Source organism: Typopeltis vanoorti, chromosome 9 (genome assembly GCF_054136105.1).
Source record: "Typopeltis vanoorti isolate ZY-2024b chromosome 9, IOZ_Tvanoo_1.0, whole genome shotgun sequence".
NCBI classification, from domain to species: domain Eukaryota; kingdom Metazoa; phylum Arthropoda; class Arachnida; order Uropygi; family Thelyphonidae; genus Typopeltis; species Typopeltis vanoorti.
The window spans coordinates 87486366-87510981 of NC_143557.1; the positions used below are offsets into that span (position 1 = coordinate 87486366).

The 24616-nt window shown below is 36.0% G+C and overlaps 1 protein-coding gene across 1 annotated transcript in view; it reads left to right on the forward strand.

Annotated features, from left to right (window-relative positions):
- Fen1 (Flap structure-specific endonuclease 1) overlaps positions 1-24616 on the forward strand; it is a 253230-nt gene that overhangs the window by 192344 nt on the left and 36270 nt on the right. The window contains exon 9 of the mRNA XM_090397341.1: positions 22738-22824. Within this exon, the coding sequence (XP_090253467.1) occupies positions 22738-22824 (87 nt within the window). The remainder of the gene's footprint in view (positions 1-22737; positions 22825-24616) is intronic.

The window sequence follows — 24616 nt, forward strand, 5'->3', positions numbered from 1 at the left end:
AGTTTTTCAAAGTAATTACTCCATACTTCAAGGATATCTTTTTCTCCTGTTTTCATTTCACCTTTATCATCTCTAATTCCTCTTACAGCACTCTTTCCTCCATTCCTAAGCTTCTTCAACAACCTCCAGAATATTTTGCCACCTTCTTGATATTTATTTTCTATATTCTTGCCAAAGTCCTCCCATGACTTTTGTTTAGCTAGTTTTACACACTGTTTAGCTTTCTTACATTTGTCTCTGTATTCTGTAAGAGTAAAAGCTGACTTATTTGCCAGGAACTTTTGATATGCTTTCTTCTTTTCCTTCACTGCTTCTTTAACTTCCTGTGTGCACCAGGGAGTTCTGATTTTTTTATCCTTGCACACAACCTCACCACATGCCTCTCTGGCAGAATCAATCAATGTTTCCTTCAGAGTTTGCCACTGAATCTCCAAGGTTTGATTCCTGTTCTCAAACTCTTTCATTTTCTTTTCAATAATATTTCTGTATTTTAGTCTACAGTTCACATCTGAGAGCTGCTCAACTTTTATTCGCTTTAAAACTTTCTTACAAGTTATTCTTTTCAATATGAAATTCAATTTTATTCTGCTCAAGACTAAATAGTGATCACTTCCAATTTCAAATCTTCTGTACACTCTGGTGTCCTGCACCAGGGAGAAAGCATCACTATCAACAATAACATAGTCAATGAGACTTTTCTTATTCCTAGCCTCTTCTCTCCATGTGAATTTGTGCACATTTTTATGTTGGAACATGGTGTTAGTAATAACCAGTCCATGTCCTGAGCAGAAATCCAACAGATATTTGCCATTATTATTAGCTTTGCTCTTTTCTCCAAATTTTCCCAAAATATTTTTGTATGTCTCACAATCATTTCCTACTCTACTATTTAGATCCCCAACAAGGACCAACTTTTCCTTTTTCATTGTGTCAGTTGCTTTTTCTAAAGCCTCAAAAAATTCCTCCACTTCTACCTTAGTAGAACCTTCTGTGGGACCATAGGCACAAATAAGTCTCATTGTCCAGTTCCCCATTCTCATATTTGCCCACATTACTCTACTTGAGACTGACTGCCATTTAAGAAGATTAGCCTCGTATTTTGTGTTGAATACTATGGCTACTCCTTCTTTTCCTTGATTGTCATTGCCTGAATATAACATTTTGTATTTATTGCTCAGAAAGATCTCACCAGTTTTGATCTTTTTTGTTTCTTAGTCTTAAACTAGTCCTATTATTTGAAAGCTATTATTGTAAAACAGTAATAGTTTTCAAAATTTCTTTACTCTGCAGGAAAAGTGGATCAGTTCCAAAATACATGGGTATTCTATAATTTAGATTACCTCATCTTCTGAATTCTCTCTTCTTCATCTCTTCCATCTAAGACAGGTTGAGTCTTCCCTTAAGCAGGATCTTCCAATCTTCTCTATTCCTTGCTGTTCGAAAAATTTCCTTATATCTTCTGCATCCTGAAATGGTCTTTATTAATTTCAGCCAGGTAATTCGTGGTCTTCTGGGTCTTCATTTTTTTCGGTTGGAAAAGTATTGATTAGGACGTTAGGAAGTTTGTCTGTATCCATGCATACAGTGTGGCTAAACCATCTCAGTTGTTGTTTTCTAATTTTTTCTATTATTGTCTTTTTATACAATAATTCTTGTCTGACTGTGCTGTTTGTTTTCTTTTCTATCCAACTTGTTCTATTTATTTTTCTTATAAATTTCAAAACTGTTTTGAAATTTATAAGAAAGCAGTTTTTTCTCCTCTCTTTTCTTAACTGTCCACTCTTCTGCTCCATAGATGACTGTTGGTATAATTATAATTATTGTTACACCTGATATCTTAAGAATATAGAATTCTCAGCTATCATGGTGTAACATGAAGAGAAATAAATTAAAAACCCTCCATAAAAGCTAATAGCTAATTTAAATGAGTTATTTAAAAGAAAAGGAAATATTCTTACATCCAATAAAATATAAAGGTGTTTGGTTGAACTAACTAACAAAAAGAAAGAATATATTAATGTTGTAATATGATATAAAAGAGAAAATTTATCTAAGTAAGACAGAAAAGGATTAGTCATAAGAAATGGTATGTGAGAGGCTAGAGATTAAATTAATAGAAAAATTTTGGAAAGGGGATTAAATTAGAGGCTAGCACAAGAAAAACAACAGACAATCGCTTAGGGTCAATTCCCGGATTGAGACTTTGTTACGGGCTCGCCGATCAAATGACGTTTGGCAGAAAAACGCCACCCTAATTGGTCGGTAAAGTCAAGTCAAAAAGGGGGGGCGGAGAAAAGAAGTTAGAGAAGGTGCCGTTAGGAGAGAGGGTATAAAAGGGTTAGAAACCCCCCCCCCCAAAAAAAAGGACTCTTTTTGGCTTTTGGTTCTGTTCCAGGAGAGTTCTTCGCGAGCTCTTTTGTATGGATTTCACGGTGTTTTCCTGAGTGGCGAGATAGGGGTTATATCTCCGTCGTCACAACACGGAAACGAAAGTGAGCGGGATTTCGATTCCGTACTTCTTATATATATTATATCATATTATATTATATTATATTATATTATATCATCTATATAACGGCTGTACAACTCGCGAGTTGTACAGCCGTTATATAGATGATTCAAAGTGTGTCCTAAGTTACGAGAGGTTAAGACCGCATAAGCATAGTTCAATTCCAAAAGGATCGTAGGAGAAACAGATTATCGGAGAGGTTATACCAAGATAGTTCGATCAGAAAAAGGTAGAGGCCCATATGGAAAATTCAAGAAAGAAAGGTACTGTAAAATATATCTCGTGTTAACTAAGATTCGTCTGTATTAGTTATCATTATTCTAATACTGAACTGTTGAAGTGACCAAGAAAACAATACTAGGACTTTAGTATATGACAGAATATAATGAAAGTAAGCTTACTAATGTTAATATTATATGAGTAATTAAGTGTCCTGAGAATTTTGCATGTCTAATATATTGTATAAGAAAGTTTAAATGGCATAGCTATGTGTCAGTGCAGTAAATGGTTTAGTTAATCTACTTAAGTTTGGATAGTTAAATAGTGTGAATTAATCTTATATGTCCGTGTCAAATGAATTTATGTGTTGAATGTGTATGGCGGCATGATTGTAATACCCTTTATAGGATCATAGCTTAATTATTTATGATAAGCTAATGTCAGTTTGTAAATATTTAGTATAGCATTGAATTGAGTAATAACTAATATTTGAATTGTACCATGTTAAGGAATTTAATAAACCTTTTGTCCAATGATAAAACAGTTGTCTGAAATTGCTGTCCAATGCACCACTTGAAAAATTACGAACCTAATCACGCGGGAAATTAATGTGTTAAGAAACGAGATAAAGTGTCACGACTGCAACATAGTTTCACTTTCAGACATATTTTAGTTCTTTCTCCTTGTTTTTGTATGTAATATCTTAAACTAAATGTCCCAAAAGGCGCAGCATAATATAAATATTAGGGATACTAAGGGAAGAATTAACTTAAGTATTAGTAAAAATTTCGGTGATATCTCGAGCATAGATAATAGTAGAACTTAGATGACAGGAAATTACTAGTTAGAATAAAAATCATAAATTGGGACACAACATTATACCAACAGTCATCTATAATTATAATTATTGATTCATATAATTTGGTTTTGGCTTGCTTAGATATCTTGTTTGTTTTCCAGATTTTCTGTAATTTTCCAATGGGTCCATCCTATTGCTATTTGAGTTCATCTATTGTTTCTGTTAGTTTTGATCCAAGATATATGAAGTTGTCTTCTTGTTCTATTTGTTCTCCATTTAGGGTGGCTGAGATGGTAGTTCTGTTCCTCCCTGTTTTCATGACTTTTTTGTATATTTATTGTCATGTCATATGTTTTACAGATTTCGTTTAGCTTGTTTATCAACCTTTGTAGTTCATTTGGGTTTCTTGCAATAAGGACAAGATCATCAGCATATTTGATATTATTTATGTTTAAACCATTGACATTGATTCTAGGCTCATTGTCTATTGCCTTCTTTACAACTTTGTCTAGATATATGTTGAATAGGCATCTAGGCATGGGGATAATGGGCATCCTTGCATTACTCCTTTTTGGATCTCTATGGGTTCTGTTGTGAGTGTGTCCTGTTTAATTATTACATTTATCTTAGAGTAATATTTTATCAGAAACTGTATTATATATTTATCTATTGCTTTTTCTAGTAGAACTTTAAGAAGGATTTTTCTGTTGATACCAATCGAAAGCTTGTTTAAGGTCCACATAAACAACAATATAGTTCTTTATGGTCTTCCCAGCTGAGCTCTGCTAGTTGGTGCAATGTGAAAATCTGGTCTATTATTGAGTAGTTTCCTCAGAAACCAGTTTGTTCTATTCCTATCAGTTCTTCATAGGTGTTTTTTAATCTGCTTTGTATAATTCTTACGAATATTTTATAGGTGTGGGAGAGTTAATTGATTGGTCTGTAATTTCTGCAGAGTCTTTTGTCTCCTTTCTTGTATATTGGGATGATCTCTCCAGTTCTCCAGTCATCTGGGATCTCTCCTGTTTGTTGTATTTTATTGAATAGTGTTGTTAAACATTCTATTGATGTGCTGTCTCCATATGACCACAGTTAAGTAGGGATAATATCAATGCCTGGCGCTTTGTTTTTCATCTGTTTTATTGCATATCTAACTTCTTGCAAAATTTTTGGGTGTTCATTATTTTCTTCTATTGTTGGCATTGTAGTTTTGTTTACTTGGTGAAAGATAGTCTTAAAATGGTTTGACCAGATTTTTCTTATATCTTCTTCAGTATTAGTTTCAGTCATCTTGTTGTTTATCATTGTTACTGCTTTTGCTGAGAATTCCTTTGTAATTTCTCTTACAGTATCATGGAAGACTTTTAGGTTGTTTTGTTGGTATGCTTCTTGGCATTTCCTAGCTTTTTCTTCTAATCATTTTTCTTTGGCTTTTTTGCATAGGTTATCAACTTTATTTTTTAGTATTCTGTATTGTTCTCTATTCTCTTCATTGTTTTGTTGGTTTACAAGTATCTTGGGCTCTCTTTTTTCGTCTATTGTAGCTAGGATTTCTTGGGGTATCTACTGTTTGTTTATTTTGGGTTTGGTACCTAGAGTGTCTTTTGCAATTGATAGCACTGTTTCTTTTCCTTCTTCCCAGTATTTTCTGCTGTTCTGGAAGATGGAGGGTTTTAATTTCAAGCACATCTGTTCTAAAAATTGACTTCTGCTTGAGCTATCTTTTAGTTTTGATAGGTTGATGTTTTCTTTTTTTCTGATATTGTTTTTCCTGTTGAATTTTATCTTCACTTTGACAGTTAATATTTCATGGTCAGTGTCGAAACCAAAGCTTCTTACATTATTTACTGATCTTTTCCATTGTTTGTTTATGATGATAGAGTCTATGCAGTTCTTTATATTACCATCTGGGGACGTCCACGTATATTTATTATTAGGGCATTGATAGAACAATGTGTTGCAATCATTAGATCGTTTGCTTTACAGAAGTGGAGTAATTGTTCTCCTCTGTCGTTAAGCTCTCTGTATCCAAATTTCCCTCACATTTTTTTTGTCTACTGTGAACTGTCCTATGTTAGCGTTAAAATCTCCCATCACTATCACGAGTTCTCTATTTTTGGAATTTTCTATTTTGTGTTGTAGTTCTTTATAGAAATTTTCTATTTCTTCCTCTGAATGGTTACTGGCTGGTGCATATATTTGGATTATTTTAATTGTTTGACCTTTTTCTTTTGCTTGAAATTTGGCTGCGATTATTCTAGAAGACAATAAGGTTGTGACGGTTAGATGAAATATCTCTCCGCATAATTTTCTGAAAGCACTGTACATTAATTCCTTAACTACATCTTATGGAAATTTGTAACTTTTACCAAAAACATATTGCAATTTAATTTATACAAAATTTATAACACATTTTGTGTGTAATATAATTTCTTAGCATGCCGTCAATAAATTTATGTCCACATTTGGCTGTAGTCATAAAAATTTTTTCATATACAGGTAAAAAATGTTGTTCGTCCTTAGCTTTTGGACACCAGTGTATATATAGATTAACAACAGTGATCCAAGGACAATCTCTGAAACACACCACTGGTCACCTTAAATATGGAAGATTCACTCTCCCCATGTATCACTTTCTGATACCTTGTCCATTGGCCACTGACTTAGAAGTTTTATTTCTATAGAAGTAGAAATAGAAGTTTTATTTCTACTTCTTTTTCTTCTATTCTATTTCTATAGCTTCTATTCTAAAATTTCTATTTCTATAGTAATAGAAATAGAAATTTTATTTCTATTACTGAGTGTGTAAGTTTCTTCTCGATTAATAATTTATTAATTAATAATTAATTAATAATCTTCTGAATTAGTTCAGTAAAAAAATCACATCTCAAGGAGTGCCTTAAGTGTGCAAAAAAATAGTCAAAGTTTTCAAAAATAATCATAATAAATAATACAAAATATTAATTTCACTTTTTACAGAAAGAAACTATTTGCTGAATTATTTCTTGTTTTGTATTTGTTTTTCATATATATATAATCATTACAGTATTATTCAATTTTCTCATGAAGGATATTCTGTGAACTGCCAAGGACTCGTTGAAAGAGGCCATACATCACCCACACTAGATGCACTCAGTATTTCAGCAGGCCAATGTTCTTCTCACTCATGGTTCTATGAGAAAAAAATCCAACTCTCATCCCCCCCCCCTCACAAACTTAACTTCCATGATTATCCCCAATGTCTTCTAACCACCTTCCATATAATGAAAAAATTTATCAACTATATCCTATAATGCCCTCTCAAAAGTTTATAGACCTCTATAATATCACACCTCTTTTTTTTTCCTATTTACTAGTGTCTGCAGTCCACATACTATCAATCTGTCCTCCTAATCTACATTTCATAATCTGATATCATCATCATAACTATTGCAGCCTTTCCACAGCTTCTTTATCCATTTTGAATCCAGGAGACCCAATCTGCACACAGTACTCCAAGTGCAGTTATATCAAGACCTTGTAAAGAGTCAAAATGACTTCCATATTTTTACATGTCAATGTTCATTTCAATATCGCAATTATCATCTGAGTTGTTGTATTTGCAGTTTTTACTATGTGATCCTTAAACTTTGACTTTCTATCCACCATATCTCCAAGATCTTTAGCCTTGTCAGTTATTCCAAGCATAATCCACCAATATCATATAATATGCAGCTTGATATCTCATCACTCCAAAGTGCATAACTTTACGCGTACTAACATTGAATTGATAGCCATTATTGTTTACTCACACTTGCAGCGTATTCAAATCGCCTTGTAAATGCTGTATACTAGTAGTATCTCTGATTGCTCTGCCTATCTTTGCAACATCAGCAAACAATTGAAGATCAATTTCTTTCTTATTCCATATAATTTTATTCAGCTGACTTCCTGCCATACCAGCCTTACTAATTCTGCTGTCTATTTCCATATTTAATTTGCCCATCTTTACTAAAAATTGTGCCTGAAAAGCTGAAACGTTTTCTTGTTCTATAGCTTCCCCATTCAGGATACAGTTGACTGTTTCATCGCTTCTGGCTATTTAATTGGCTCCGTCTTTTTATTGCTGATTTTCATACAGCAAACTTTATTGCAACAGATATTCAATTTAGTCAGGGAATCTTGCAGACTTGTACTGGATTTATTTAAAAGCAAATATCATCTGCATAAAGTAAATAGCTAAGATTAACATCGTCAATTTTGATATTAGATTTAATACCACTTTTCTTCAAAATGTGATCCATATGGATAATGAATAACACAGGAGATAATGTGTGCCCTTGTCGTGCACACCTGCTTTTATCTCAAACCATCATCCTGTATCTCCTTCAATTCTACTTGCTGACTTGCATCTTAAATAGACTATGTATTGCTTGATATAATGTTCCATTTACGCCATATGACTGTAGCATTTTGAAGAACTTACCTCTTGGAACCTTGTCATATTCCTTTTCCAGATCAACAAAACTTAATTACAAATCTTATATTCCCAAGATTGTTCAACTATATGTCTTAAAGTGAAAATCTGATACTGACAACCTTTGTTTGGCCTGAATCCAGCTTGTTCACCAAGCTTCCTTGCATAATTTGTCTTAGCAGTTTCTCAAGTATACTTGCATAAATATTACCGGAACACTCAGTAGGCAAATACCTCGGTAATTCTCACATTGTTTTATTTCCTTTTTTTTATAGATGGGTATCTTTTTCTAAATCACTTAGGGAATTGAAACAACGTAGATCCAAATATAAATTAAATTATACTTTAATAGATATTTCCGATATTTCGGCAATGTCACATTGCCATTTTCTAAAGGAACTTACAAAAACGTCTACTTAGCCCACCAGAGGGCACCCATCAGGACTTCTAGGAGAACGATAGCTTCATATCTTCATTCTCAGTTACTGTATTGTTAGTGCCTGTGTGCACCTGCCTTTTTGTAAGTTCCTTTAGAAAATGGCAATGTGACATTGCCGAAATATCGGAAATATCTATTAAAGTATAATTTAATTTATATTCGGATCTACGTTGTTTCAATTCCCTAAGTGATTTAGAAATGCATAACCAACGTATAAGCCTGTCTACGAGAATCAACATCATCCACAGAGATACAATCGCACGGAAGGCTCGCCAATATGGTAAAATGAAGTTGAAGCTGTCTAGACAATTAAATCGTCTGACTTTCCTGAAACGCTGCCGGGATAACAAGGTAATCCCGAACTGTGTAAAATTGAAGCACCGTTTTGTTTCGCAAAAAGCGCTCCGTATATACAACCGCGCTAGCTACGCGTTACTTCGCGAACAAATCACCGCCACGCGGTTAGGCTTAGCCGAAATTAACGAAGCTATTCGTACCCTCGAAGATGAACTTTCGTGCACTTTGAATCGCAAACTGTGGTCAATTTTACATGACATCTCGTGTACCTCTGCAGACAAAGAGTTTGAAAAGATACGAGGCCGACAGATGAAGAAATTCGATAAACTAAAAAAGAATTCTACCGTCAATCCAAAACTTGCTACCAACACCGTAATCAACCTTTCTTCAGTCACCCTGAAGCCTTAAGCTCTCAGCGTGCTTTCACGTGGCCACAACTTCACCATTGCTCCCAGGAAAATACCAAATGAGGATATTATGATCCAGATTGAAAGAGGAATCCGCCACCTTCCACATCAAATCGCCAACAGTATAAGACTGGATGTAGCTTGTGTCCTTTCCATAGCAAAACCACCCAAAACCAATATATATCCAACAAGGAATTTAAAGCCCTACAGGAATTGAGAAATAATAAAGAATTAGTTATCACCAAAGCGGATAAAGGAAATGCAACTGCAGTACTTAACCAAAAGGACTACAAAGGTAAGCTGAATGCTCTTCTATTAGATAGGGCTACTTACCTCCCTATCAATTACAATCCCACCAACTCACAAATTAGAAAACTTCACAGGCTCCTTAAGAAAGTCACTTCTTGACCTGTAGAAGTTACCAACAGATTAAAACCGTTTAACTCTATACCCCCCCCCCCCCCGTATTTATGGACTCCCAAAAATACATAAAGAAAATGTGCCATTACGTCCCATAGTGGATGGCATTGATTCCCCCACATACAAATTAGCTAAACATTTGGCCAAAGAGCTCACACACTATACTGGCAACACACCATCACACATAAAAAAACTCAGCCCACTTCAAAGCCAGCATAGAAAACCTTACACTCCAACATACTGACATAATGGTCAGCTTCGACGTCTCCTCCTTATTCACAAATGTCCCACTCAAGGAAACTTTAGAGCTAATCCAAGCTAAATTTTCCCCCGATATCTCAGCCCTATTTCAGTTCACAATGAACTCAGGCTATTTCGCTTGGCAGGGAAAATTCTACAAACAAATAGAGGGGACAGCCATGGGCTCACCACTCTTCCCACCCTTGGCCAATTTCTTTATGGAGACCTTTGAGGAAAAAGCCGTAGCCTCTGCCCCACAAAAACCAACCATATGGCTTCGCTACGTTGATGATGTGTTCGCTATTTGGCCACATGGCTCTGAAACACTCCTCTCCTTCCTTACACACTTAAACAACCAACACGCCAGAATCAAGTTCACCCTGGAAAAAGAGGAAAACAACTGCCTCCCCTTCCTAGCCACACTAGTCACCCGCCAGCCTGATGGAACTTTGGTTTTCTCAGTTTACAGAAAACCCACCCATACAGGCAGGTACATCCACCAACAATCCCCCCCCCCCTCACAACAATATGGAGTGGTAAAAACACTATACAACAGGGCTAAACTAATCTGTTCTAACGACATAGCCCTTAACACTGAACTAAATCACATCCTCAACACTCTCTCAGCCAATGGCTACCCCCCCCCCCCCCCAAAAATCCAAAAAATGTTAAAACCTACAAACCACAGCCCCCCCCCTCCTCCTCCCCCCCCTCCACAAAAAAGATTACTCTAAATCCATCACCATTCCCTACATCCGAGGCACCTCGGAAAAAATTACCAAAATTCTAAAAAAACATGACCTCACCTCCTGTTACAGGCCTTACAGAAAATTGGCATCCCTTATCCGCTCTACCAAAGACCAACCACTTCCCCTAGACCTACCTGGTGTATACCAGGTCCCTTGCAGTTGTAAACTGTCGTACTTTGGCCAAACAGGCAGGACAGCAAATATCAGAATTTCTGAACATAAGGACTACATCCGGTTTTACAAGTATAGCCATTCTGGTCTTGCAGACCATGCCCTGGATACTCGCCACAGAATACGGTGGAAGAAAGCAACAATAATACACCGGAGCAAATATAAATTCGAAAGATTATTTATGGAATCAGCCTCTGCCCTAAGAAACTCTCCAAACCTCAACAAATTTGGTTGTATGCGACGGTCCCAAATTTGGGAAGCATACATCAGCAGACCTTCAGCCTAATGGCCAAGAACGCCTATTTAGCCCTCCAGAGGGCACCATCAGGACTTCTAGGAGAACGATAGCTTCATATCTTCATTCTCAGTTACTGTATTGTTAGTGCCTGTGTGCACCTGCCTTTTTGTAAGTTCCTTTAGAAAATGGCAATGTGACATTGCCGAAATATCTATTAAAGTATAATTTAATTTATATTCGGATCTACGTTGTTTCAATTCCCTAAGTGATTTAGAAATTATAGATGGGTACTATGAGAACTCTGCTCCAATCATCTGGAATTTGATCCTCTGACCATCTGAAGTATGCAAATCAGCCACTGTAAAAATTTTATACCTTCATATTTGAGCATTTCTTGAATTTCATCTACTCTAGTTGCCTTTCCACATTTCAAGTTTTAGATGACTTTTTCTACTTGTATGGATATGTATTCCTTATTACATTCCTTTTGAGTGCTTTCTGCCACCTTACTGTCTCTGCTCGTTTCATTTTGCAATCTTTTGAGGTTATTGGCTATAGCCAATGACCTGACATGTGATAAGTATTGTATGTGGGGAGGATGTGAAAGAGTTATTGGAAGAAGCGAGATGGTGAAGAAGGTGAGTCTACTGCCATGCTATGATACATCCACAGGCAGATGAAAGCTAACAGCAGAGGAGGAGGAGGATGAAAACTAATGAATCATACTGATAGTGCAGAAGGAATGATATAGAGTTTGTGGACCTGCAGCCTTAGTTTTATGGATGGAAAGATTTGTACATTACTAATGCACTGCACTTAAATGGATTCAAAGTTAGGTGTCCAGAGAGAACTTTGTTTACTGAGAGTATAGCAGTGCAAAGTCAGGAAAACTAAACAAATTAGGATGGATGCAAACAAGTATGTGTGAAGGCATCCATGAAGCGAATGAGATGTGTGAATGAACAAAAAATACAGAGTGTAATCACTCAGGCAACAATATTGAAAGGGGTAGTCGATTCAGAATGTAAAGGTAGTTGGGGTCTGAAGGGGATGATACAATTTCTATATACTAATGCTGGAAGCATCAGGAATAAGAGAGAGGAGTTTTAGCATTGGTTAGTGCAACCTTGCCAAAAGTTATAGGCAGTAGTAAGACTTGGCTAACAGCTGAAGTAGTAGTTACGTGGGTAGAATGTGATGGATTTAGTATTTTCAGTAAGAATAGACTAGACAAGCCAGAGAGTGGGTACTGCTGATAATAGGAGATGAATTGCAGCCATGAAGAATAGGAGTCAGTTGGATGATAAGTCTTTTTATTCGATAGAGAGAGCTGAAGTTTAGAAGACATATTGCTAAAGTACCCAGGGTAGCTCACATGATTAATTAGTTATTGAAGAGCACACTAACAAACAGAGATAAAGAGTTATCATTCCTCTTTATAAAGCCTTGATACAACCACATATCGATTACTGTGCTCAAGTCTAGTCAGCTGGGGTTGTTGGGGATGAGAAAGTAGTAGAGAGGATCCATAGACAAGTGACTAAGATGGTGAGTGGTCTCTGGAATGCCTCCTCCCCCATGAGGATAGATTGAGAGTTTGCGGGTTGCAGAAGTTAATTGATAGGCAGAAAAGAGTGGATATGATAGAAACATTTAAATTCCTTAAAGGGGATTGATACAGGAGAAATGTTTCAGCACTTGACTACAGAGGTAGAACAAGAGATCAAGAGGCCACCCCTGGAAGTTGAGTAAGTGTGTAGTTAGTAGAGATGTGAAGACTAGATTTTTTTTGTTTTGAAGAGTGGTGAATGAATGGAATGGATTGGCAGAGACAATCGTAGGTACGTTGTCTATTAATGGTTTCAAGGAGAGGTATGATAGATATTGCGTGGATATTTGGGGTCTCCTGTGATTAGTCTTCAGACACCATGGAATGGAGGTACCCATATAATAATAACGATAACTCCAGGAATCTACAATCTTCAATTTTCATGTCACCTCTATCATCTGTGATTCCTCTTACAGTACTCTTTCCTCCTTTTCTAAGCTTTTTCAATAGCCTTCAAAATAATTTCCCACCTTCCTGATATTTATTTTCTATATTCTTACCAAAGTCTTCCCAGGACTTTTGTTCAGCTAGTTTTACACAGTGCATCACTTTCTTACATTTTTCTCTGTATTCTCTAAGAGCACAAGCTGACTTACTTGTCAGGAACTTTCAGTATGCTTACTTCTTTTCCTACACTACCTCTTTAACTTCCTGAGTCCATCATGGAGTTCTTATTTCTCTATCCTTACAATCTCACCACATGCTTCTCTGGCTGAATCAGTCAGTGTTTTCTTCAGGATTTGCCATTGAATAATCTCAAAGGTTTGGGTCTTGTTTTCAAATTCTTTCATTTTTTATTCTTTTATTCAATGGTGTTTGTGTATTTGAGTCTACAATTCACCTCTGAAAGCTGCTCACCTCATTTTATAACTTTCTTACACTTTTTTTTTTTTTTTTTTAAATTGACATTTTAAATTTGGTTTCATGGTAGTTCATACTTTAACTCTTATTTTGTAATTCTCGATTATTTCATTTCGCCAGAAATGCTCAAATATGGAGGTATAAAATTTTTACAGTGGCTGCATTGCATAATTCAGAAGGCCTGGTCAGAGGGTTGAATTCCAGATGATTGGAGCAGAGCTCTCATAATACCCATCTATAAAAAGAGCAGTAATACTGTGAGAATTACAGAGGTATTTCCCTACTGAGTGTTCCTGGTAATATTTATGCAAGTCTACTTGAGAAACGGCTAAGAAAAATTGTGGAAATGAAGCTTGGTGAAGAACAAGCTGGATTCTGGCCAAGTGGAGGTTGTCAGGATTAGATTTTCACTTTAAGACAAATACTTGAGAAATCATGGGAATATAACAAGGATTTGTACTTAACCTATGTTGATCTGGAAAAGGCATATGACAAAGTGCCAATAGGTAAGCTCTTCAAAACGTTACAGTTATATGGTGTAAATGGGACATTATATCAAGCAAATATTTAAGCTGCAAGTCAGCAGGTAGAATTGAAAGAGGTGCAGGAAGATGGTTGGAGATAAACATAGGTGTGCGACAAGGATGCACCATTATCTCTTCCATCTCCTTAAACCTATTCGCTGTTGATGTGCTCACAACCACCTTTGGCAATCCATTCCACTCATTCATCACTCTCCAAGTAAAGAACCTAGTCTGCACACCCTTACTAACCACAGTCATAGACAACTTCTAACTGTAACCTCTTGTTTTCCCCTACTCAATAGTATTGAAAAATTTCTTCTATGTCAATCTTATAGAATCCCTTCAGTAACTTATAAGTTTCTGTCATATCCTCTCTCTCAGCTGAACTCTGCACCCCACACATCTTCAATCTATTCTCACAGGGAACATTCCACAGACCTGTTACCAGCTTGGTCAGTTGTCTCTGAATCCTCTTCACCACCTCCTGATCCCCAAGAAACACAGATGACCAAATCTGTGCACAGTAGTCAACATGTGGCCCATAGCCTTATGAAGAGGGATAATAACCTCCCTATCTTGTCAATGTGTTCTTCAGCATCCAAGTGATCCTTTGAGCTATTTTCCAACTCTTGCAATGTGTCCTCTGAATTTCAAGATATTTCTAGAATCTCTAGCCTCATCAATTTCCTGTAAACTAGTACCATTAGTATGATACAAAGTGTGTAATCTTTTCATCCTAGATTGCCTTACATTTTACAACACTAAATTAACAACCATTCTCCTTTGTCCACACTGCCAATTTATTTAAATCATCTTGGAAGATATCTACATCACCTTTATCAACTATTGCCCTCCCTAGTGTTTCATCATCGACAAACAACTGAATGTCTCCCTTCAAATCTTCTGCTATCATTAGTGTACAGATTAAAGAGTAGTGGTCCTAGTACAGAGGTCTGGGGTCCCCTCCACTAATCACCCTCATTCACCTTGATTCCACTCCACCATACACCACCCTCTGATGTCTGTCTCTCAGCCACCTCCCTATCCATGCCACCAGCCTCATATCCATTTCTATTTGCTATAACTTATGTAATAGTTTTCCGTATGGTAAAGTCCAGCAATATCCTGGTGTATCCATTTTCTTTATCCAATTCTACTGTCATCTTATTATAAAATGTAAATAAATTACCGAGGCAAGACTTACCTTTTACAAAGCCATGCTGTCCCCGTATAGAATATTATATTCCTATCCACCCATTCCTGAATTTTACTTTTAATCAACTTTACCAATACTTGAATGACTACTCCAGAGATATTCATTGGCCTGTAATTTGCTGCTTTTTGGAGCCACCTTTAATGTAATGGTAAGATTATGGGTAAGATAGTTCCACTGTAATGGAAACTATCTTACCCTGTTTCCACTCCCTTGGAACTTTTCCAGAGCAGAGACTTAGATTAAACTTTGTCAGAGGTAATGGCAGTTCACTTGCACATTCTCATAGCACATGATCTGACAAAACCATCCAGGCCTACTGCTGATTCACATTGGTATTTTTCAGTATACTGAGCACTTCCAGTTCATCTACTGCAATTCTCACATCAGTCTCTGTCACAACAATGACTTCAGCGTTACCCTTAGTATGTTATCCTGGATGATATACCCTTGCAAAGTGATCACTTAGTAACTTAACTATTTCTTCTGCTTCTGTCATTTTCCTACCATCAGCACTGAGTAAAGTTATCTTTCCATAATCATTCTTTCTCTTATTTGCTACATACATACGTAATTTATTCACAATATGATACAATGTGAAAAAGGGAAAAGAGATTTATATTAAAAATTAAATATTGCAAATTATGGTCTTCCAAGTCTCTCTATCTTGAGCTAACTGGTAGATGTCAGATGGAGTTTGCAGTTCAGCCTACTGATGGTTTCACATATGTATTGCCAAAATTGTTTGCATGGTCTTCCTCTACTGCGTTTGCCATCTTCTGGTTTGTACAGGATGAGGGATTCCAAAAAGGGTGAGACTTCGGGATGTCTGAGTTGATACTCAAGCCATCTGAGTTGTAGTTTTTTTGACTATACTGACAAGTGGTTCTTGCTTAGTCAGATTTAGCACAGCAGAGTTAGTGATGTGGTCCATCCAGGTATATCCAAGGGTCAATCTGAGACATGTAGTTCCAAAGGAGTTAATTAGATCTGTAGTTTTTTTGGTGCTTATTGTCCAGGTTTGAGAACCATACAAGAAGATGGATCTACTGGTTGCATGGTATAGTATTAATTTTGTCTTTAATGATACTAATGATGATTTCCAGATGGGACGGAGTTTGTTATGGAAGACTAGAGCCAGCTGTTTACGTTTTCTGATATCATTTTCTGTATTGATGATGTACGATCCAAGGTATTGAAAGTCCTTTACTCTTTCTAAGGGTTTATTGTTGATATGAAGTATAAAGTTTTCACAACCTATTGAGAATACTTTGGTCTTTTGGATGTTGATCTGCAGGCCAATAAGTTTAGCCTGTGCCTCTAGTAGACCGAGATGTTTTTGTGCATTTGTTGGTTCTGTGTCAATAAGTATAACATCGTCAGCAAAGCTAAGATCAGTTATTTGCATGGTGTGGGTAGATGTTTTAATGTTAAAACCAAGATCTTCTGTGTTGATGGTTCCGAAGATGTAGTCCAAGCATATTAAAAACAAATAAGGTGCTAGTACATCACCTTGGAGGACTCCTGTTGTCACTGGAAATGATTCAGATGTTTCTGTTTTAAAGATTACTGTAGCATTGTAATCTTTATAGGTGCTGAGATTGCTTGTATGAGTTTTGAGGGTAGACCATAGAAGCTGAGTATTTTAAACATTGCTTCTCTATTAATGGAGTCAAAAGTTTTTTTGAAGTCTATAAAGGTTAAAATGAGTGGTAAGTTTTTATTGCATGAACCTTCTATGATTCTTCTGATGCAATGTATCTGTTCTATTGTACATCGTTTTTTTAGAAATCCAGCTTGGTTTTTTCTTAAAAGTGGTGTTAAGTCAAGTTCTGTTCTATGGAGTATCATCCTATTGTAGATTTTAACTGTGGTTGATGGCAAAGTAATACCTCTGTAGTTATCCATTCTATTGAGACTGCCCTTTTTGGGTATAGGGACAATAAGGCCGTGTTTCCATTGTTGAGGTATTATTCGAGTGTTTAAAGCTTGATTCATTATGGCAAGGAGATTGGAATAAGTATTATACCCAGCATTTTTGAAAGCTTCTGCTCTAATTCCATCAATCCCTGGGGACATTCCTGCTTTGGTTTGATCTATTGCTATTTTTAGTTCCTTTTCAGTGAAGTCTTCACAATTTATTGGTAGAGTGGTGGCTAGATGCGGGTCTGCTAGCTGACTTGAATGTTGGGGATTATCAACATTCAGTAATTCTTGAAAGTAGTTTCTCCATTCTTTTATCAAGTTCAAATTTACTGTTGTTGTCTACCTTTTTTGTCATGTGTGACAATATTTCCACTTCTTTTTGTTTTATGGTGACAGATATAATTTATCATTTGAAAGGTGCTTCTAGTATTCCCAGTTTTATTATAATTTTCAAGTTCCTCGCAGTATTGATTTATTTGATTTTCTTTGTCTTTGGTCATGAGTTCATTGACCTTGTTATTTAAAGTGTCTAGTTTATCTTTATTTATTTCATTCCTGTTTAAGCGGAAGAGTTTCCTTGCTTTATTTCTTTCATCTATATATTTTTCAGTTTCAGGGGTGATCCATTTATCCGAGTCTTTTTTTGTTGTTGTTTCCAAGAATTTTGTTGGATGTTATGTTTATTGCTTCAATGATACCCTTATACTTTTCATTAACTGAATCTTTAAGAATGTTTTTCCATATTGTCTTCTAATGTGCTGTGGAAAGATGCTACAATTTGTGGGTTATTTAGTTTGTCCCAGTTGTATTGTTTCTTTTTAGGCTTGTTATTTTTAGAGGCTTTTAGTGAAAGTTTAATGTGGGCACTGATTATTCTGTGGTCAGAATTTAGTTCAACCGTGTTATATGCTCGACAGTTCTTGATTGATCTGATCCACTTTCCATTGATTAGTATGTGGTCTATTTGGGAATGAGAACCATTTGGATGTTCCCAGATCCATAGTCCTCCTTTTGGATGGGGAAATTTGGTTTGGGTGATTACCATGTTATGGCTATTGCAGAAGTTCATAAGAGAATGTCCATTATTATTTGTGGTTTCATGATAAGTGTATTTACCCACGTTTTTAGTAGTATTGGCAATGTCTTTACCAATTTGGGCAATAAAATCGCCACCAATAAGTGTGACATTGTGAACTGGGATGTTCATGACAGTTTCAGAAAGATCTTTATAATAGGTGTCTCTGTCTTCTAGTGGAGCACATTCTGTAGGTGTGGATTATTGCTATGTAGCATCATTTGCAGATGTGGATATGTGGATTTTTGCTATGTAGCATCATTTGCTACATAGCAAAAAAAAAAACTCGTTTGGATTTACATTGGCCTACTTATCTAATTTTCTCTTGAAATCTTATTTAGCCTTCCTTACCATACTAGTTACCCTTCTTGCTTGTGATTTATTCTGCTCATGGGCATGCTGATCACCTTGTTGTTTATATTGCTAACACAATGCCTTCTTTTTTCTTTTTTTGCAGCTCCTGCTTTATATTATTAGTCATCCACTTAATCCTGACTTGATTTATCCTCCTGACCCTCAGTATGCAATTTGATATTGCTCTCTCAAACAACCCTTGACCACTTCCCATGCACTAATGACATTCATTCTATGTAGTTGCACATAAACCCTTTCTTGGCTGAAATTTCCACGTGTTGAGCAACCTCCCAGGACAAAACTGCATGTCACTTCCCCAATTGGAGGTAGAGTTGCTACTTCAGTTACAGATAGATCTTCTGATGCTGTTACCAGATCTAACACTTTCAAATCCCTTATCCCTTCCATCACATGCTGTTTCAGGTAATTATCCCTTAGTAATTGTATAAATTCCATTTCCATTTTTCCATTTGCCCTTTCCCTCCTTCCAACCTATATCCCCCTAATTGAAGTCTCCTATGATAATTGCTTGGTCTGCACTCATTGTGCTAATCTTCCAATGCATATCATCCATATCTTCTTCTGAATTACCAGGCAGAAACCAACAATATATCTGTCCTATTGGCCTCTATCTCACACCACACCACACCAGACAGCCTCAAACGAACCATTTCCATCAGATCTACAATCTTCCTTAACTTATATTTTTGCTGGTTGAAGTTCTTCAGCTATCATTAATAATACCCTTTCTCCTGCCCTATTTCGCTGTCTTCTCTGAAAATACAATATCCACTACTTGCTATCCCTGTAACTATAAGTACATCATTCTCTGACACCAGGTCTCACTGATGCCAATAATTTTTGTCCAAGTTGAGCCAATCAATGCCAAAAAAAAACTCCTCTCCTTTATTTCTAATACTTGGGCATTCATGTACATGCATTTCAACATCCTCTTGGTCCTACAATTACCCTTACATAATGTCATGACCTGCCTATTTAGTTTCAAAACCTAAGAAACTGTATCCAGCTCTTCATAATTATTCCTGCACTCATACTTATCTATCCCAGAGGTGGCTATTTCCTCACATTCATTTGTTTGAGGGATTGCTTCCCACTACTTTCTCTAGTTTCCTTGGTTTTGTACTTCCAACCTCTCACTGAACAACACTTTCTCCAAGCACCTGACTCCAAAACCATTTAAGTGCAATCCATCAAGTATATAGATGTCCTTACATCCATCAAATTCACTCCACACATCTATAAACTGCACACCATTCCTCCTGCTCAATCTTCTCATTGACTTTTTGAAATCATGGCCCTTCTCAATTCTGTCCTATCATACCAGGGCAACAGACTCATAGTCTTTACTTTCTTACTCTTCATTTTTGCTTCTTCTAACAACTCTCATATCTTCTCTCATTGCATATTTCTCACCTTTCAAATCATTTGTGCCTGCCAAAACAATTAACTTGTTTGCTTCTTTTCTTCTGCAAACTTAAAGCTTCACTAACATCCTTTATCTTCGCACTTGGGAAACTTGCTTTCATCATTATCTCTTTTCTCCCAGTTTCTCGCACTTTTATGCTTTTCCCATTCACTCTTTCATTTTCTGTCCTTCTGTACCATATGCCAATCCTTTCTGCAGTCACTTGAGCTCACGTTTTTTCCTACGAAGGAGTCCGCTTAAGCGAGCAATTTCTTTCCATGCTGGCATCTCATTATCTTATCATTACTTTCAACCACTTCTTTCAAACTCTCATTTGTATTTCATGCATTATCACTCATTACTGTTTCCGCTACATTCTCCACAACACTGACAATCCTGCCTTATATCCATAATATCAGTCACTTTATTCTTTCACTCCCAACACGACTCCCATTTCTTATATTCACTTATGAAACATTTCCAACAAATGTTTTCTTCATTTTCGCTCTCATACCAAAAACCATTCACTCTTTCAGCAATGAATGCATTAAATGCACGCTACATCACACTAATCCCTCATGTTGATATCAGTCAACATCTGTGACTTGGTCACCATTTTTCCCATATGTATCAGTGCCATAGCGAAGAATGTTTTTGAAAGAAAATCATATAATAATAGTTGACTAAACAACACAGTCAATGATTTATCTGAGCAACACATGTTCAGCAGCTGCTACTAAGGACAATTCAAGAGTATATCATTTAAGTTTTTTTAGTGTTATTGGGCCTGAAAGAGTGTTATATCATCATTTGTATGGTCCACATTATGAAGGAAAGTGACATTAAGCCTGATAACAAAATTGGAGATGTTAATCTCATCTCTTGATTTTATGCAAATTGTGTTTATACTCAAATAAATCCAGTACATGTCTATAGGATTCCTTAACTAAATTGAATTATTGCTGTAGCAAAGCTGGAATTAAAATCAGCAGTAAAAAGATTAAATTATCGAAATAGAAAAAAACATGGGGAAACACTAACTGCATTTTCGGTTATCCTTCACTTATTGTTTTTATGCAAAATAGTACTGGATTTGAACATGTAACTCGTAAAATAAGGAATATGAAGAAGTAAAATATTTCATCTATTTGGGAATAGTTTTTAGTGAAGATGGCAAATTGGAAATAGACAACTGAATAAGTCAAGTTAGTATGGTTGATTAACCAGTTGAATAAATTTATACGGAACAAGAGAAATTAGTCAAAACACTAAACTAGCTATATACAAGACAGTGTTCAAACCAATTTTAACTTATGGATTTTAGAGCTGGATTATAAATAAAATTGATCAAATACTAAAGACTCATATTTTCTGAGAAATTAGGGGAGTAAGTAGATGGGATCAATTGTAGATCATATTAAATATGAAGATTTTAGCAAAATCAAAGTACAGCTAACTCTCACTATGACAAATTCACAAAAACAATAAGAAAAGTTTGTTATAGGGAATAGTTTACTACAATAAATTTATCTTAGCATTACATTCTATGGAGCTTTGATTGGTACATTTCATTAGTTTATTATGGCAATTTTTCTTGTAATGAAAATTAGGTGCAGAGGAGAAGCTTAGAGAAGAACAACCTGGGTTCAGGATCAGATTTTCACTTTAAGACAAATAGTTGAGAAATCATGAGAATATAACAATGATCTGGAAAAGGCATGTGACAAGGTGCCAAGAAGAAAGCTGTTCAAAATGCTCCAGTTATATGGTATAAATGGGACATTATATCAAGCAATACATGGTCTCTATTTGAGTTGCAAATCAGCAGTTGGAATTAAAGAAGGTAACAGTATTGAACCTGATATCAAAATTGGAGATGTTAATTTTAGCTCTTTACTTTATGCAGATGATGTTATACTTTTAAATAAATCCAGGACAAGCTTGCAGGATTCTCTGACCAAATTGAATAACTGTAATAAATATCGAATGAAAATCAGCATTAAAAAGACAGTGAAAATAGGCAGGAACATTGCAAACATCAGCTTCATCCTGAATGGAGAACCTATAGAACCAGCAAGATATTTCAACCATTTAGGCATACTTTTTAGAGAAGATGGCAAATTAAATTTGGAAATAGAGCAGCAGAATTAATAAAGCTGGTATGGTAGGAAGTCAAATGAAAAAATTTATGTGAGATAAGAGAGACAGTAGTCAAAAACACTAAACTAGCTGTGTACAAGACAGTGTTCAAACCAATTTTAACTTATGGATCCGAGAGCTAGATTAGAAATAAAACTCTTGAACAAAGACTCGAAACCACAGATGTGAGAGTCCTGAGAAAGATTATAGGCGTGAACAGATGGCATCAATGGCAATATCATATTAAAAACGAGGATATTAGGAAAGAACTTGACATTGTTAGCAATCAGGAGTGTGATGGCAGAGCTAATCTCAGGTGGTATGGCCACTTAAACAGAATAGGAGAGGAAAGATTAACTAAGTAGTGTTCTTTGCTAGGAGGGCAGAAAAAAGACTCAGAGAAACACCAAGATGTAAATGGATTGATACTGTAAAAAGTGCCTTCAAAAATAGAAATATAAGAGCTGATAAAATTGGAATGTTGATTGATAACAGGCTAATCTGGAGGAAAACTTTCATGTAGTATTATCATAAGATCCTGTACTTCCCATGAGGGTATATGTCAGGAATTTGGTGATGATGAAAATTGGTTGCATATTTTTTTTTAGTTTATTTATTTAGTTAGTTACTTATTATTATTTATTTACTTGTTTATTTTTTGCATAGAAATATGTAGTTCCTGATGACTGGATGTATAAAGAGGCAAGGAAACTTTTCAGGCAACCAGATGTAACCTCTTCAGAAGAACTAGAGGTAATATATATATCATATCGTTTTTATACATAATGATACAGGATTTGAATACATATAACTCCTAAAAATAAGGAATACGATGTATATATATCTTGTTTGCAGGTATATTAATATTTCAGCTCACAAAATACATTAACCTGTAGCATAATTATCGATTACTGTAGATTGTCAGAGTTCCAGATTCTCACAATATGCTGATTAACCATTTCTCTCTTTTTATTTTCACTGGGCATCTACAGATGCTGTATGGTCACTCCAATGCTCGGTGATGTGCCATACCAGGCCTTGCCATGTAGTCCTGTTGTTTGCTTTTCTGGTAGCCTCAACTCTCTGGCGATCAGTCACTCCACACACACACCATCCATCCATCTCATTGATGGTCTACCCCTTCCTCTTTTTCCAGGAACTTTACCTTCTATTACTGTTCTGAGAAGTTCCTCTTCCATCCTTTCTATGTGTCCAGAATATTTTAACTTTCTTCTGTCAATATCCTTAAGGAACCTTAAGGTTCTACTGATATTTTCTAATACCCATTCATTTGTACGCCTTTCAGTATACGATATCCTCAACAGCCTTCTGTAACACCACATCTCGAAAGCGGATATCCGTTTCTTGTCTGACTTCTTTAGGTTCCAAGTCTCACATCCATAAGTAGCTGTTGAAAAAACAACTGCATCCAAAATCCTCAACTTTGTTCCCATGGAGATAGATCCATCCTTCCAGAATTTAGACAGGTCTCTGACTGTTGTTTTAGCCATTCCTAACCTTTTTCTGACATCTTCTGAATAGCAATTCTTCACATTAATAATGGATTCCAGGTACTCAAATTTGCTGACTTCCTCAATTATTTCTCCATTAAGGTACACTTGTTTCTCAAAAGCTTCTCTGTTTGTATTTCCTTTGAGAACCATAATCTTTGTCTTGCCAGGATTGAGTTGAAGTCCTCTGTTATTACTGATCTTGTTGACTTTGACAAGAATTAGTCCTAGTTCTTCCATGTCATTACAAAGGCGTACTGTATCATCTGCATACCTCAGATTACTGATCAATCTACCTCCTATCCTAATTCCTGTCCTGAGCTCATCCAGTGCTTCACACATGATGTCCTCTGCATATGTACTAAACAAGTGAGGAGAAAGTAAACATCCTTGCCTAACTCCTTTTTCAACTTGAAGCCAGTCAATCAATCCAACACCTGTTCTTACCGTGGCTTCTTGCTCCCTATACAAGTTGGCTATCAACCTGATAGTGTGTTGTGGAAAACTCATTCTTTTCATTACTTTCCACACTTTCACATGCTCAACACAGTCAAAAGCTTTAGAGTAGTCTAGGAAACACATTACCAGAGGGAGTCTGAATTCTTTATATTTTTCTGTGATCTGTCCAAGGCAAAGGATCTGATCTCTAGTGCCCTTACCTTTCCTAAAACCTGCTTGTTCCTCAGGCATCTCTGCCTCAACTTTGGCCTCAATCCTATTTAGCATGATCTTCAAAAAAAATTTTGCTTGCATGAAATATTAAATTAATAGTTCTATAATTCTTGCATGCCTTCATATCACCTTTCTTATGTAGTGGTATGAAAATCGACTTCTTCCAGTTTCTAGGCCATGATCCTGTCTCCCATATCCTTGTAATCAATCTATGAAACATCCCCTGTGGCCTTAATTAACTCTGCTGGAGTTTATCTGCACTTGGGGACCTTATTGCTGCTTAACTGCTCTTTCAACTTCATGTCTAAGTGGAGGAGGTTCCAAATCTAAATTTTCTCGGTGCGAGAGCTCTACATTTTCTT